This window comes from Equus caballus, chromosome 1, assembly GCF_041296265.1.
Source record: "Equus caballus isolate H_3958 breed thoroughbred chromosome 1, TB-T2T, whole genome shotgun sequence".
In the NCBI taxonomy this organism is placed as follows: domain Eukaryota; kingdom Metazoa; phylum Chordata; class Mammalia; order Perissodactyla; family Equidae; genus Equus; species Equus caballus.
In genome coordinates this window covers 152,670,901-152,683,374 of record NC_091684.1, presented here as the reverse complement: position 1 = coordinate 152,683,374, position 12,474 = coordinate 152,670,901, and the positions used below count along the sequence as shown (strand labels likewise).

At 35.4% G+C, this 12,474-nt stretch overlaps 1 protein-coding gene across 4 annotated transcripts in view; it reads right to left on the bottom strand.

Moving 5' to 3' along the window:
* Window positions 1-4,897: 4,897 nt before the first annotated feature.
* Window positions 4,898-12,474, bottom strand: part of SPPL2A (signal peptide peptidase like 2A) — a 46,636-nt gene continuing 39,059 nt past the window's right edge. For all 4 annotated transcript variants that reach the window (XM_070236594.1, XM_070236601.1, XM_023617548.2 and 1 more), the window contains one exon: window positions 4,898-8,526. In XM_070236594.1, the coding sequence (XP_070092695.1) occupies window positions 8,455-8,526 (72 nt within the window). In that variant the 3' untranslated portion in view covers window positions 4,898-8,454. The remainder of the gene's footprint in view (window positions 8,527-12,474) is intronic.

Genomic DNA, 12,474 nt, shown 5'->3' with positions numbered 1-12,474 from the left:
TATAGCTGAAGAGCAAAAACATAAAGAGGGATGCAGATGAAAGGTGATGAAGTGAATACACATCTAATTTTGCTCCCTTGTGAAACTCCATGCAACAACAGTTTTCAAAGTTGTTTAATGAAAAATTTCATCCATACACAAGAGTAGAAACAAACACTCATCACCTAGCTTCAATGATTATCAAGATTTTACTACATTTGCTTTATCTGTTCTTTTTTCTTATTTTTCAGCTGGAGCTGATTTATTTTAAAGTAAATTATAGACCTCATATCATTTTATTCCTCTATATTTCAACACAGATTTGTTTAAAAAAATGGACATGATGCCATTATCATATCTAAAGAAATGAACAATAATTATTTGATATTGTTTTATATCCAGTTCATAACCAAATTTTCCCAGTTGGCTCACAAATGTCTTATTGAGTTGGTTTGTTGAATTGGGATCCAAACAAGGTCCACACAAGAGATTTGAGTGTCATATCATAGAAGTTTCTTTTAATTTAAAGCAGCCCCTCCTGCCTCACTTTTTCCCCAGGTGCTGTTGATTTATTACAAGAACCATTCAGTTGTCCTTTGGAATGTTGCTTATTCTGTATTTCTAAGTTTGCTCCCTTCAGTGTCATTTCACTTGTTCCTTCATCCTCCATATTTTCCATAGTTGCAAGTTTGTGCTCTAGATTTGATTAAATTCCAGGTTGTCTTTTTTCCCCCAGAAAACTTCATGGTGCTTTGTGCTTCATACTGCATCATGTTGAAAGGCCTACAGTATCTAGTTGTCCCACTTTTAGTAATGCTAAGATTTATCAATGATTTCAGGTGCTGACAGCTCAAGTCCTCCTTTCATCTAATGGTTTCATACACTGATGATCATTGCCTGAACCAGTTATTTCATTTGGGATTACAAAATGGTTCTTTTCTAATCCTATCATTCATCAAGAGCTACAGATCTCCTCTTCTACTTCATGGAGCTGGGCAAGTGTCCCTCCCTGACTCTGGCAGAAAACTAGAGGTTTGTTCTTCAGAGAGAGTAAAACAGGGTGTCTCTGGCCTGGAGGATACCAGTCACAATTGAGGGCATGCATAGGTAACACACTGAAAATGGTATTTGACTGAATGTTTGCATATAAAATGCAGAGACTTTCAACACTTTCTTCAACCACATGACTCCAGGAGATTAGGAAAGATTTCTTTGAGGAATCTGATCAGCCCAAGAGAAAGTGCTTAAAGAGACTGACATTGGGGTTTCCCAGTAGCAGAGCCAGATCATCCTACAATGTACCTGTCATTTAATACACCCCACTTATGTGCTCAGTGTCCAACTGGATTTTTAGTCTCTAAATCTTAAACATGAGCAGAAAACTAAAGATTACCTTCCCTCTGAAGAAAGCTTCTAAGATATAACACACAAAAATGGAATTGGAAGAAAACATGGCTATACACAGAGAACAGTTTCAAGAACAAGCAGACAAAAACCCTATCATTAATATTTTCAGAGAGTTAAGAGAATATATGGCATAATGAAACAGCAATAGGATACTATAAAAGATAAAGTGTTAGAGCAAAAAAGAACTCTTGGAAATTAAGAACACGTTAGCAGAAATAAAAAATTCCATAAAAAGCTTAGAAAATAATGTTAAGGAAATCATCCAGATAACAGGGCAAAAAGACAGGAGGTGGAATATTTGAGAATAAAGGTAAGACAAGTAGAGGATTAGTCAAGGAGGTACCGTAACAAAATATTAGTGATTCCAGAAAGAATGAACTGAGAAAATGAAGGGGAAGAAATAATCAATGAAATAATTTATGAAAATTTCTCGAAATTGAAGGACAGTGGTTACTAGACCTCTAAAGGGCCCATTGAATGATCGCCATAATGGATGAAAATAGGCCCATACTTGGAAGAAAGATATCAAAAATATATATATATATATACACATATATACACATAGTATGTCCTAAGAATACTTCAGAACATACGCATACTAAAAAGTATCCATTGTTTATCTAAAATTCAATTTTAAGTGGGCAACCTATATTTTATCTGGGAACCCTACATTGACCTTGCAATTACTAGTAATGGCAATTCCTCATAATTTCAATTTCTAACTATCCACTCAGACCACCACTTCCTATCTATCCAACTTCTTCTAACATCCCAAATCCAACAATCATTTAACACTAGAAATAAATTTAGTTAATTCTCTGATCTCTTTCCTGCATCATCAAAATTTCCCTATTTACTGGATCCCCACCAACACTCAAACATGCTGTATTTCTCCTGGTCAACCCCCACCAACCCCAAACTTATTTCTTGACCCCATTTCTCTCCTTCCTTTTATAATAAAACTCCGTAGAGGAATTGTCTGTACTTGTTCTTTCCACATTTATCTCTTCCCATTCCAAATAGTGATACCTAAACGGAGATTTGAAGAGTCTTTAGGGGATGGCTGGCTGTGGGAGGTGGGCTTGTGCACAGAGAGTTTCCTAGGAAGAGGAGTGCAAGGGGACAGGAATGAAGGAGAGGAAAATGATGCGAGATTAAGTTGGAAAGCAACAGGGGCTAGACTACTTAGGCCTTAAAAATCACTTTCAGGAATCTAGACTATACTTAGACAAGTTTGGTGCTGTTAAAGATTTTTTTAAAGCACTTGAGTTGCATGATTAGATTTCCATTTTGGAAAGACCACTGGCTATGATGTGGAAGGGGGATTTATGGCAAAATTAGCATCTGGAAGACCAATTAAGAGTCTGTTACAGTACAGACGGATTAAATTGAGCTGGTGGCAGTGGGCATGGTGAGTACTAGGATTCTTTGAGAGACATTTGGAAGAGAATGGAGAGGACTTGGCAAGTGCATTTGTGTATATTTCTCTGCACTGAAAGGGGCCGGAGTGGATATTGTAGAGAAAATAATTGGTGGGGCTTCAATTGAAAAGTGTTCCAAACACATATAATAAATTTGTGAAGCATTTTTAATTGGTAAAAAAATTACTTGGTTTTCCATAGTTAGCAGAGCCTATTAATAAGTAACTAATAATTAGAATCCAATGAAACTTTTCCCACTTAATCTAGAGAAGTGACCTCTGATCTAAACTGGAAACTTGTTTTTAACAGAATGACATGCCAAACCATAGACTTTCATTTTCAGCTAAGACTAAGAGCTATTTACCCATAACCTCCTAAGAGAGCTGTTAAGAATTAGCATCTTCCTATAGGTTACAGACATCTCTCTCCAGAATTCTGCTGTCTGGCTATTGTTTTGAGGGCAAAGTGTCTATTCTAAGAGCTCATATGCAGGTAGTTGAAATTTTTTAGGAAGCATACTTTATCATTAGTGTTGCCCACAATTGATCATGGTTTTCAGTTGTTTGTGTTCATGCTTCTCAGTGTTACATTATTTCACTTTTGCTTTATTAAAAAAAAAATTTTTTTAAAGATTTTATTTTTCCTTTTTCTTCCAAAGCCCTCCAGTACAAAGTTGTGTATTTTTAGTTGTGGGTCCTTCTAGGTTTGGCATGTGGGATGATGTCTCAGCATGGCTTGATGAGTGGTGCCATGTCCACACCCAGGATTCGAACTGGAGAAACCCTGGGCCTCCGAAGCAGAATGTGTGAACTTAACCACTTGGCCACGGGGCCGGCCCCATGCTTTATTTTTAATTTAATTTGTTGTGGGTCATTTGGGTAAGAGCAACAAGAAATACAAAATTGATGACTACTGACCTAGACTCTAGTCTTCATGGGATTATAGAAATGGAAATGATCTTAATATAAAATTTAGTCCTACTCCTATTTTCTAGCAAAACAAAATGATTTTCAAGCTAATAAATATAATTTTTAGAGAACATAATTTTATTTAAAGACAAAAAAATTGACAGTTGGTTAAATATTTCTCCTTTTACTTCCACTATACACATTAGACTGTTTACAAGGCTTATTATCTAAAGAAAATGATATGAATAATTTATTATTTATCCATCTGTTAATATGAATACTAGTAAGAGGAAAACAATTCAATAAATTTTGATTTGTATTTTTATCTTAATAGAAGCATATGATAGAAAATGCAACAAGCACGAGTATACAGTGAACAAATTCTCCCTCTTACCCCTATGCCCTAGCCATCTTACTCCCTCTCTTCCTAGATAGTCACTCTTTCTAGTTCCTTATGCATCTTTCCAGATATATGGGCCTGTGGGATGAGACAGGGTTCCTCTGCAGCAGGGCAGAAGGGAACGAGACTTCTTCAACATGTAGCCAAGACAAACACTACAGATAGATATCTGGGCCAAGCACATCGGAGTTAAAAAGACAGTACAATGGCAACAGGGATCTTAGTAATTTGTTGGCCAAGCTGCAAATGCCAGGAATATTCATCACAAGAGGTAGGATAATTTCTTGGTTAAAAAAGTCTATACAGGGGCTGGGCCCATGGCCGAGTGTTTAAAGTTCTGTGCGCTCTGCTTCGGTGGCCCAGGTTTCTTGGTTTGGATCCTAGGTGCAGACCTACACCACTCAACAGCCATGCTGTAGAGGCGTCCCACGTACAAAGTAGAGGAAGACTGGCACAGATGTTAGCTCAGGGCTAATCTTCCTCAAGCAAAAAAAGAGGAGGATTGGTAACAGATATTAGCTCAGGGCGAATCTTCCTCACACACACACAAAAGTCTATACATACATTAATTCAATAAATATTTATTAATGGTATTATGTATCAATATAAATTTCCAGTAAATGACACTTATGAATTTAGGTTTTCTGGATAATTCGTCAGACTTAAATAACTACAACATTTCATAAGTGATTATTACCATTTGTACCTTATGTGATATGACCTAGTACACTTTGAGTTCATTTTCAATTCTTTTTCACTATTCAAAATAAGACAAATTCAAATTTTATTTTAAAATAGAATTTATTGAATACCATAGTGAATTCAATACATTAAAAAAATTGTTTTTCTTGTCAGTATTGGCACATCATGAAGAGTTTTAAAGCACTGCTAAATTAACACTTTAAAATTTTTAAATTTTAAATCATGTTCCATAAAAAAATAAAGCCTAGTAGTGTTATAAAAGTATTAATTTACACTAACTTACATATCAAAGTGTTAAAAAAAAGAATTCCACACTCAAACCAATCATACATATTTTTCAGAAGTAAAAATTCAATCATATATATTTTTAAAAAGGTTCTCATTTGAACAAAATACAACAGAAGATATAAAACAGGCAAAAATTACCTAATTTACATTGATTCGTCCTACTGGGAAATTCTGCAGGCTAACTGGATTAACTTTAGATACTAAAAAAAAATCATTTTGTTTACTCTGAAAATTCAGTAATCCAAATCAGGAGAACTATACAATTTCTTTCAAATTCCAAAAGGTTGAGTAGTTTGATTCGATCTCTGGAATTTACAGAGTATCTCTCTTTCAGGAAGCATAAAGTGATTCATAATTAGTATTCTGATTTTATTTGCATTACCCTCCCCAACCCCCTTCAGAATTATCCTCTGAGGTAAACAGAGCACTGACAATAAGTTTTTTTAATTGTAGAATTGGTTAATTGGCATCATCTTGAATAAATTCAACTTTTTCCCTTGTTAATGGGAAAATATAAAGCCCTTCAAACTAGTGCATTCCACTAATTTGAAATGCAGTTCCTGTATTGTGAAATCTCATTGGCTGAAATCAGGCTAAAATTTTAGAGGCTAAGCTTAAATAAGTTACTGCAAATATTCTTTTGTCAAATGTAAAAATAGTGTTTGCTTATACCTAAGGCAGAAATTGAAACAGTAAATGAAAATCAGAAAGCTCATTTGTATTTACTATAAATGTACCATTTCATCAAAATACCGACGACATGTCCCTAAAATCTATGAATGCCAGTAACAGATAGGGTAAAATTCTCTTCTTTCAAAAAAGAAATAAATTGCAGATTCTACTAATAAGGTGTTACTAATCTCAAAAAACCACAAGATAGAAGAAAATATGTATTAGAATATCAAGGTCTTTCCCCACAAATTTCATATTTGTCTTTGCTGAACTAAACTGAAGTAAAAATTATCTACATTACAATTTGAGATATTTAGTGATTTCTGTTTGAAAAGCTACAATAATGTTCATAGGGAATTTCTAAGAAGTAATACTTCTTTTTGCAGTAAGTATTAGTACATCTTATTTTTAAGACATTTTTAGGAAAAAATCAACTTCTCTTCCTCTTAAAAGTTATTGGTCATAGGAGGGCAAGCGAGGAAGACATGACACAGCCTTCTAAAGTCAAATTTCATCTACTCTAGCCTTTGTTCATTTTCATCTCCCAAATAAAATATTTCTGTGCTTTACCGTAATTTCTCTAAATATTTTATCTAGGTTGCTAGAAGGATTGTTTACATACAACGTAAAGCTGATGTTGAGGATGGAGAAACTTAAGGAATTTCAGTTTTTATTTATTTCTATTTAGTCAAGAAGATCTGAATAGCAAACTAGAACAAGGTTGTATCTACTTAAAAACTACTGGTTGGATAAAGTAGAATTTGTATCAAAAACTAAGATTTCAGATTTCTAGATGTAAAATTTTCTTTAATGTTCTTCACCAAATGTTGAAGCTTTTGAATATCATAAAGCTGGGATAAGACTGAAGATGATTTTATGAAAAAAATTGTATTTTGGCAAACATGTTATTGATATTATAAAAGAAAATATAGTGGGAGCTTTAAAATGGCATTTAATCTGTCTTTCTCTCTATCAGAGTCTGCCAAATAAATTAGATTCTTTGGAAAAAATTCAAACTTGATATTATGGAGGCCAAATTAAGATTAACCCTCACTTGTCAGATACTTACTTGTCATTTGCCATAAACCATAGGACCCAGAAGTGTATTAAGTGGAAGAACGGCTGACTGTCAGGGAGCTTCTGTACCTGCAACTTACTCAGCGAAAGTTCACAATCAAACAAAAACATCTAAATCCCTCAAATGCTAAATTTAGTTCAAACATCAAAAGTCTGACCCATTTTGAAAGGCATTAGCTTTATCTTTTAATCAGTTGACTGGCCTTACAATGAAAGATCATAGATTTGTTCACATATCTTGCACATTATTTACAGAGATATGCAAAATCCTGCTGCCTTTGCAATCACTTGTCATTTGGAAATTTCTTAGAGAAAATAAAAGAAAATGGAAAGATAATTTGACCCCTGACTTCCACGATAATGTTCAAGGTCACAACTGAGATTTAGCAAAGAATAGGGAAGATTTTTTCAAGTTGGAAGGTACTAGAGTGATTAATTGATTTAACTTACTCATTTCGCAGATGCGAATACTGAGATACCAGTGTTTCAAGCTAAGATAATTTACTCAGTCTTATATTGTAATTAAATTGAGACTAACATCCTGTCTCCTGTCTTTTGTCTCCAATTCTTCCCTCTGAAGCACACTTTGTATATTAGTAAACCATCCTCCACCAAAATATTAAAAGGTAAACAGTGATTTCCTATGGGAAAAGGAGCAGGAATCAGGGAAAAAAACGTGGGGAGCGGACTGTTAGGGATGTTATACTTGAACAATGAGCCATATGTATTAATATATAATTTGATAAGAAAAACGATTTTTACAAAATATCAAGGCCTAACATCAACAGAACCAAACTTCAGAGATCAGAAATACTACAGTAAAATTGAATGCTAGTGTAGAAATTTAAGCTCCACCTTTAAGGAAACAGCACACCACTGAAAACTGTGGATTTTAATTTTTGTATCCTTTTAATGACTAGTTCTATATATTATGTTTCTCTATACCTGGAAAAATATTCTAATATAATACATATGCAGTCTGAAGTAATTTAGGTTCTCAGGTTCTCAAGGTTAAAAAAGGATTGAGACTTTTAAAAAATTTATGCTACAAAAATATGCATTTATATATATTCCCAAATTATATTTTTCTAACCTCTGCAGCGATAAAAGGTCCAAAATTTCATTGTTGAACTGCCTTCTTGCATGGTCTTAAACAGTTATTTCTGTAGAGCATAAAATTTGCATAATTCTTTATAGTAAAATCTGTTCAGAAACTCACTTTGACAGAAATAATTTTATCTATCATTAGAGTTGAAAGAAACAAATTTCTGTAAGAAAAGTTCATGGGTGGGTTGAGACTTTTTTTTAGAAAAATATACTGTTTATAATACATCTTGAAAATTACACAGACCATATGCTTTTATTTAATGTGAAGGCAAACTTTAACATGATTAAAAGCAAATGTATATTAATTATTTATGATGTAACTGTCAGTACCAGCTCTTAAAAATACACATATTTGTAAGCATATCACTGAAGATTCTTTTGGATTGTGAATTCAAAAGTCAATTTGAAAAGTCAAAAGCTTAAAAACAAAAAAATGTCAAAATCTATTTGTAGAAAATCAATTGACACATTATTGCAGGGCCACATAACATTATTATTGGGCAATCTGTTCACCAGCAGTCACCGGGTTTTCTTCATTTGTTGCAGAATCCAGATGGTCCATCATCTAGGCATAAATAAAAGATGTTAGGAAACGCACAGTTTCAACTTGCCCTCAATATTCACTAATTTGGCAAAAGGATTCTCATTTTTTAAGAAAGGCACAGAGTGCTCCCCGGGGCTGAGCACTCCTTTTGGAGCAATGTGCTGGTTCAACAGCCAGGCTCCTAAGGACATGGCAGGGTGACACTGAACCTTTCAGGAAGCCTCCTCATTTGACTCAGGGCCAATCTGATAAATGCTGTCTCTGGATCTCCCACTATTTCCATTTCCCAGTATGAACACTGCCCTTCATGCAGTGGAAACTCCACTGTAAAAGGAAGATACTCCTCCTGCTTACTCCAGGACACCATTCCAGGCAGTCCACTACTAGAGAAGGAAAAACTAAAAATGGCCCCCAAGTCACTGTGAGAATATCTGCTGGTTTGGGGACAGTGTAACCTGGTTGATACCTTGAACTGACCTTAAGATAATTTAAGAATGATACATGAAACTTTGGAAACATTGAATGACAAAAATTTCTAATAAAAACAAATAAACTGAAGGGACTTAAAGGTCAAATGATATCTGAAAACAAAATCAATACATTTGCTATAGACAATTTAGAGGAATTACCAGTTAAACATTCCTCAAATGATCGCTTCGGCTCTGCCTATATTCCCATAAAAGTCTTTTCATATTTGGGAATGAAGGAAGAAGAAACTGCTTAAACGTTTTCAGTGTTTTTACCCTGTTCTTCATATATAATTACTTAAAAACAGTAAAAACAAGTACTTAATGTTTTTGTGAAGACTAAAACGATTTTTAGATTAATGATTAAATTTCAGTATTGTGATGTACTTTTTCCTTCTCCTTTATCAAAAATTAGAAGAAGGACCAGCAAGATCAATGTTCCTATATTTGTAAACCACTCCTAAAAGCTCTAGTGTTTTCTGGAAGAGGAAGCAGAGAGAGGAGTCATTTCCAAATGACTGGACGTGCCAGACAAGAAGAATGCAGCCTGAGTTGAGGCTCTCAGCTGACACGTGTCTCAAGTATTGGGGTCAGCTTCCAAGACCCAAACCTCCCGGTACTCTAGGGGTCATCTCAAGTCCTCGAACAATGAGTTTTAAGGTCCTCTATGTGCCAAAGATATCCCCTAGGTTAATTAAGGCAGTTACATGTTCACAGTACGTCCAGGGGAAAGAATAAAAAAACAAATCATGACAGATGACATTTATTAAGCATTTCACTACATGAAACACATGAGGAAGTTGTTGAAGAGCTGATCTTAATTACAATTTAAATGAGGGAGGGAAAGAAGTATGTAAGATATATTTAGGCCCCTTTTCTTCTCACAATTTAGAAGTCCTGGGCATAAGAGGTCAGAGCTGTGGGGAAACGGAACTAAAGCATCCTCTGCAGAATGGATGGTGGGGAAACCCTCTTTCTTCCCCAAGTCTTTCTTACCTCGGTAACTGTAACCTAATGCAATGACAGCTTACAAACCCTAGCTTAATTACGCGCTGCTTCTGTCCTAATCCCCAGGCACCTCATTGGCATTGTAATCTAATCCCTAAACATAGGAATATATTAGTTAAAAAAAAACACTTTCAAAATCAACTTATTGAGACGTAAACATCTCTACTTTGTATTTACTTTACTGACTTTTCAATAAAAACAATACAGGGAACTGGCCAGGTGGTGCAGCAGTTAAGTTTGCACATTCTGCTTCGGCGGCCCGGGGTTCACTGGTTCAGATCCTGGGTGTGAACCTGTGCACCACTTGTTGAGCCATGCTGTGGCAAGCATCCGACATATAAAGTAGAGGAAGATGGCCATGGTTGTTAGCTCAGCGCCAGTCTTCCTCAGCAAAATAAATAAATAAATAAATAAAAAGAGAAGGATTGGCAGTAGATGTTAGCTCAGGGCTAATCTTCCTCAAAAAAACCCAACAAAAACAATATAGAGACATAAAGAGCAAACTTGAAATAGCGTTTTTTTGGAAGATTAGCCTGAGCTAACTGCTGCCAATCCTCCTCTTTTTGCTGAGGAAGACTGGCCCTGAGCTAACATCCATGCCCATCTTCCTCTACTTTATACATGGGATGCCTACCACAGCATGGCTTTTGCCAAGCGGTGCCATGTCTGCACCTGGGATCCAAACTGGCAAACCCCAGGCCACCGAAGTGGAACATGTGAACTTAATTGCTGCGCCACCAGGTCGGCCCCTTGAAATAGGCTTTTAAAAACACAATAAAAATTAGCATAGATGATAAAATTAACGGGCAAAATCGGTATAAACTATTTTTCATAATATCTGTAAACAGGCAAGCTCAATTTGGAAAGACGTCCTCTGAAATTAGGTCCCCTAACCTGGCATTTACTGATAGCTCTGCTTATTTATAGTTGAACCAATCTCCAGAAAGGCTAATAAAACTCTTATTAAAGCAGGGTTAACTGCAGAGTTCTTGATACTACAGCAGAGTTGTTCTAAGTATCTCTGTATTCTGACTTGTCAGTAACAGCTTGTGACTTCTAAAAATAATTAGAAGCACTAGTGACATTTAACAGAGACAAACCCACTGTTTACAGCATTATCGACGAACTGAAAACCTACTTCCGACCCAGAGTAAAACAGCCCCCTGGAGGCTGCCGCCTAAATCAAACACACTAATTTAGGGTTAGAAACAAAAGAATCCCCTAAAATGATCATTTCTCTTAATTGTTCTATATGCTAAAGCAATTATGCCACTGCTTGATTTTTCTCTCTAGGGAAAAAACATCTTTATTTACTCTGCACTAATGAGAACTAGGACTTTGAGTAAAATCAAATAAATGCAACTGAAGACTGCAGCTCCTGAAGCATTTCAGAAAAAAAAGTTTATAAAAAATACAGAATAAGTAGCTTTGAGCTATAGAAAAGAATATACAATTAAGATTTCCAAATTAGTATTATTTTAGTGAAATCCTATAGAAAGAAATGTTACTTCTTTTGATCAGAGAAATTCACGGAAAGGGTTGAGAGACTCCTAGCAAAATCCTAAAGTATTTCTATGAAGTCTCAAGTTTCAGCAACAAACGAAGTACCATTTGCCCTTTGAAAACAGCATAGGAAGGCTGTCAGGGCCACTCAGGCCACTTAGAAAAGTGGAAAGTGCTGCTTTTTACCACCACTATTCTTGCACTATCCTTGCACTAAACTCTACCATCAGGTGCTAAAATGAACCAAATGATTAACAGCACACACAAATGTGCTATCACCTTAGATTCGGACTTTATTTTATATTTGATTATCTCAAAACAGTAGCAAAAATTTTTGGCACTTGCAAAAAATAATTATATATAAAGATTACAGAGATACGAGTCTAATTTAACATTTTTAAAGGTGCCTCACTTTATAATATTTTATAACAATTTTGGTAATTTTATGAGGGCTGCTAAAACACGATCAGGAATCTTATACACACATACAAAAGTGACTAAAGGTCAGTGGATTAGGGACTGAACATTACAGGTGCTTTGCATGAAGAATTTCAATAACATTAATGGAGAATTTACAGTGGATAAAACACTGTTATCAGCCCTGTGGGTTCCTAACACCTAGAAGCTAATAACTTAGGGAGGCATACATAAATATCTACACTACATGCCAGATATTAATAAGTACAAAGTCTAAAAAATATATATATAGGGAAAGGTGAACCCAATTTCCATTGGAGAACTCTTTGGTATCTGCTTGGAGAAGGCAGATTTGGAGTTGGGGTAGTTATATAAGGGATATTCTGGAAACAGAGGCTGGCAACGCCATGGAGATGAGGGAGGTGGGGAGAGGAGAGGAGGGAAAGGATTATTACCCTGGTAGTCTAGGAGATGACTCAGTAACCGCCAGAGGGTTTTCAGGCCTGTCCTACAGTGGGTCCACACCTAATCTCCTTCTGCTTTATCAGCCTCGTTGAGGTTCCCGTTCTACTCT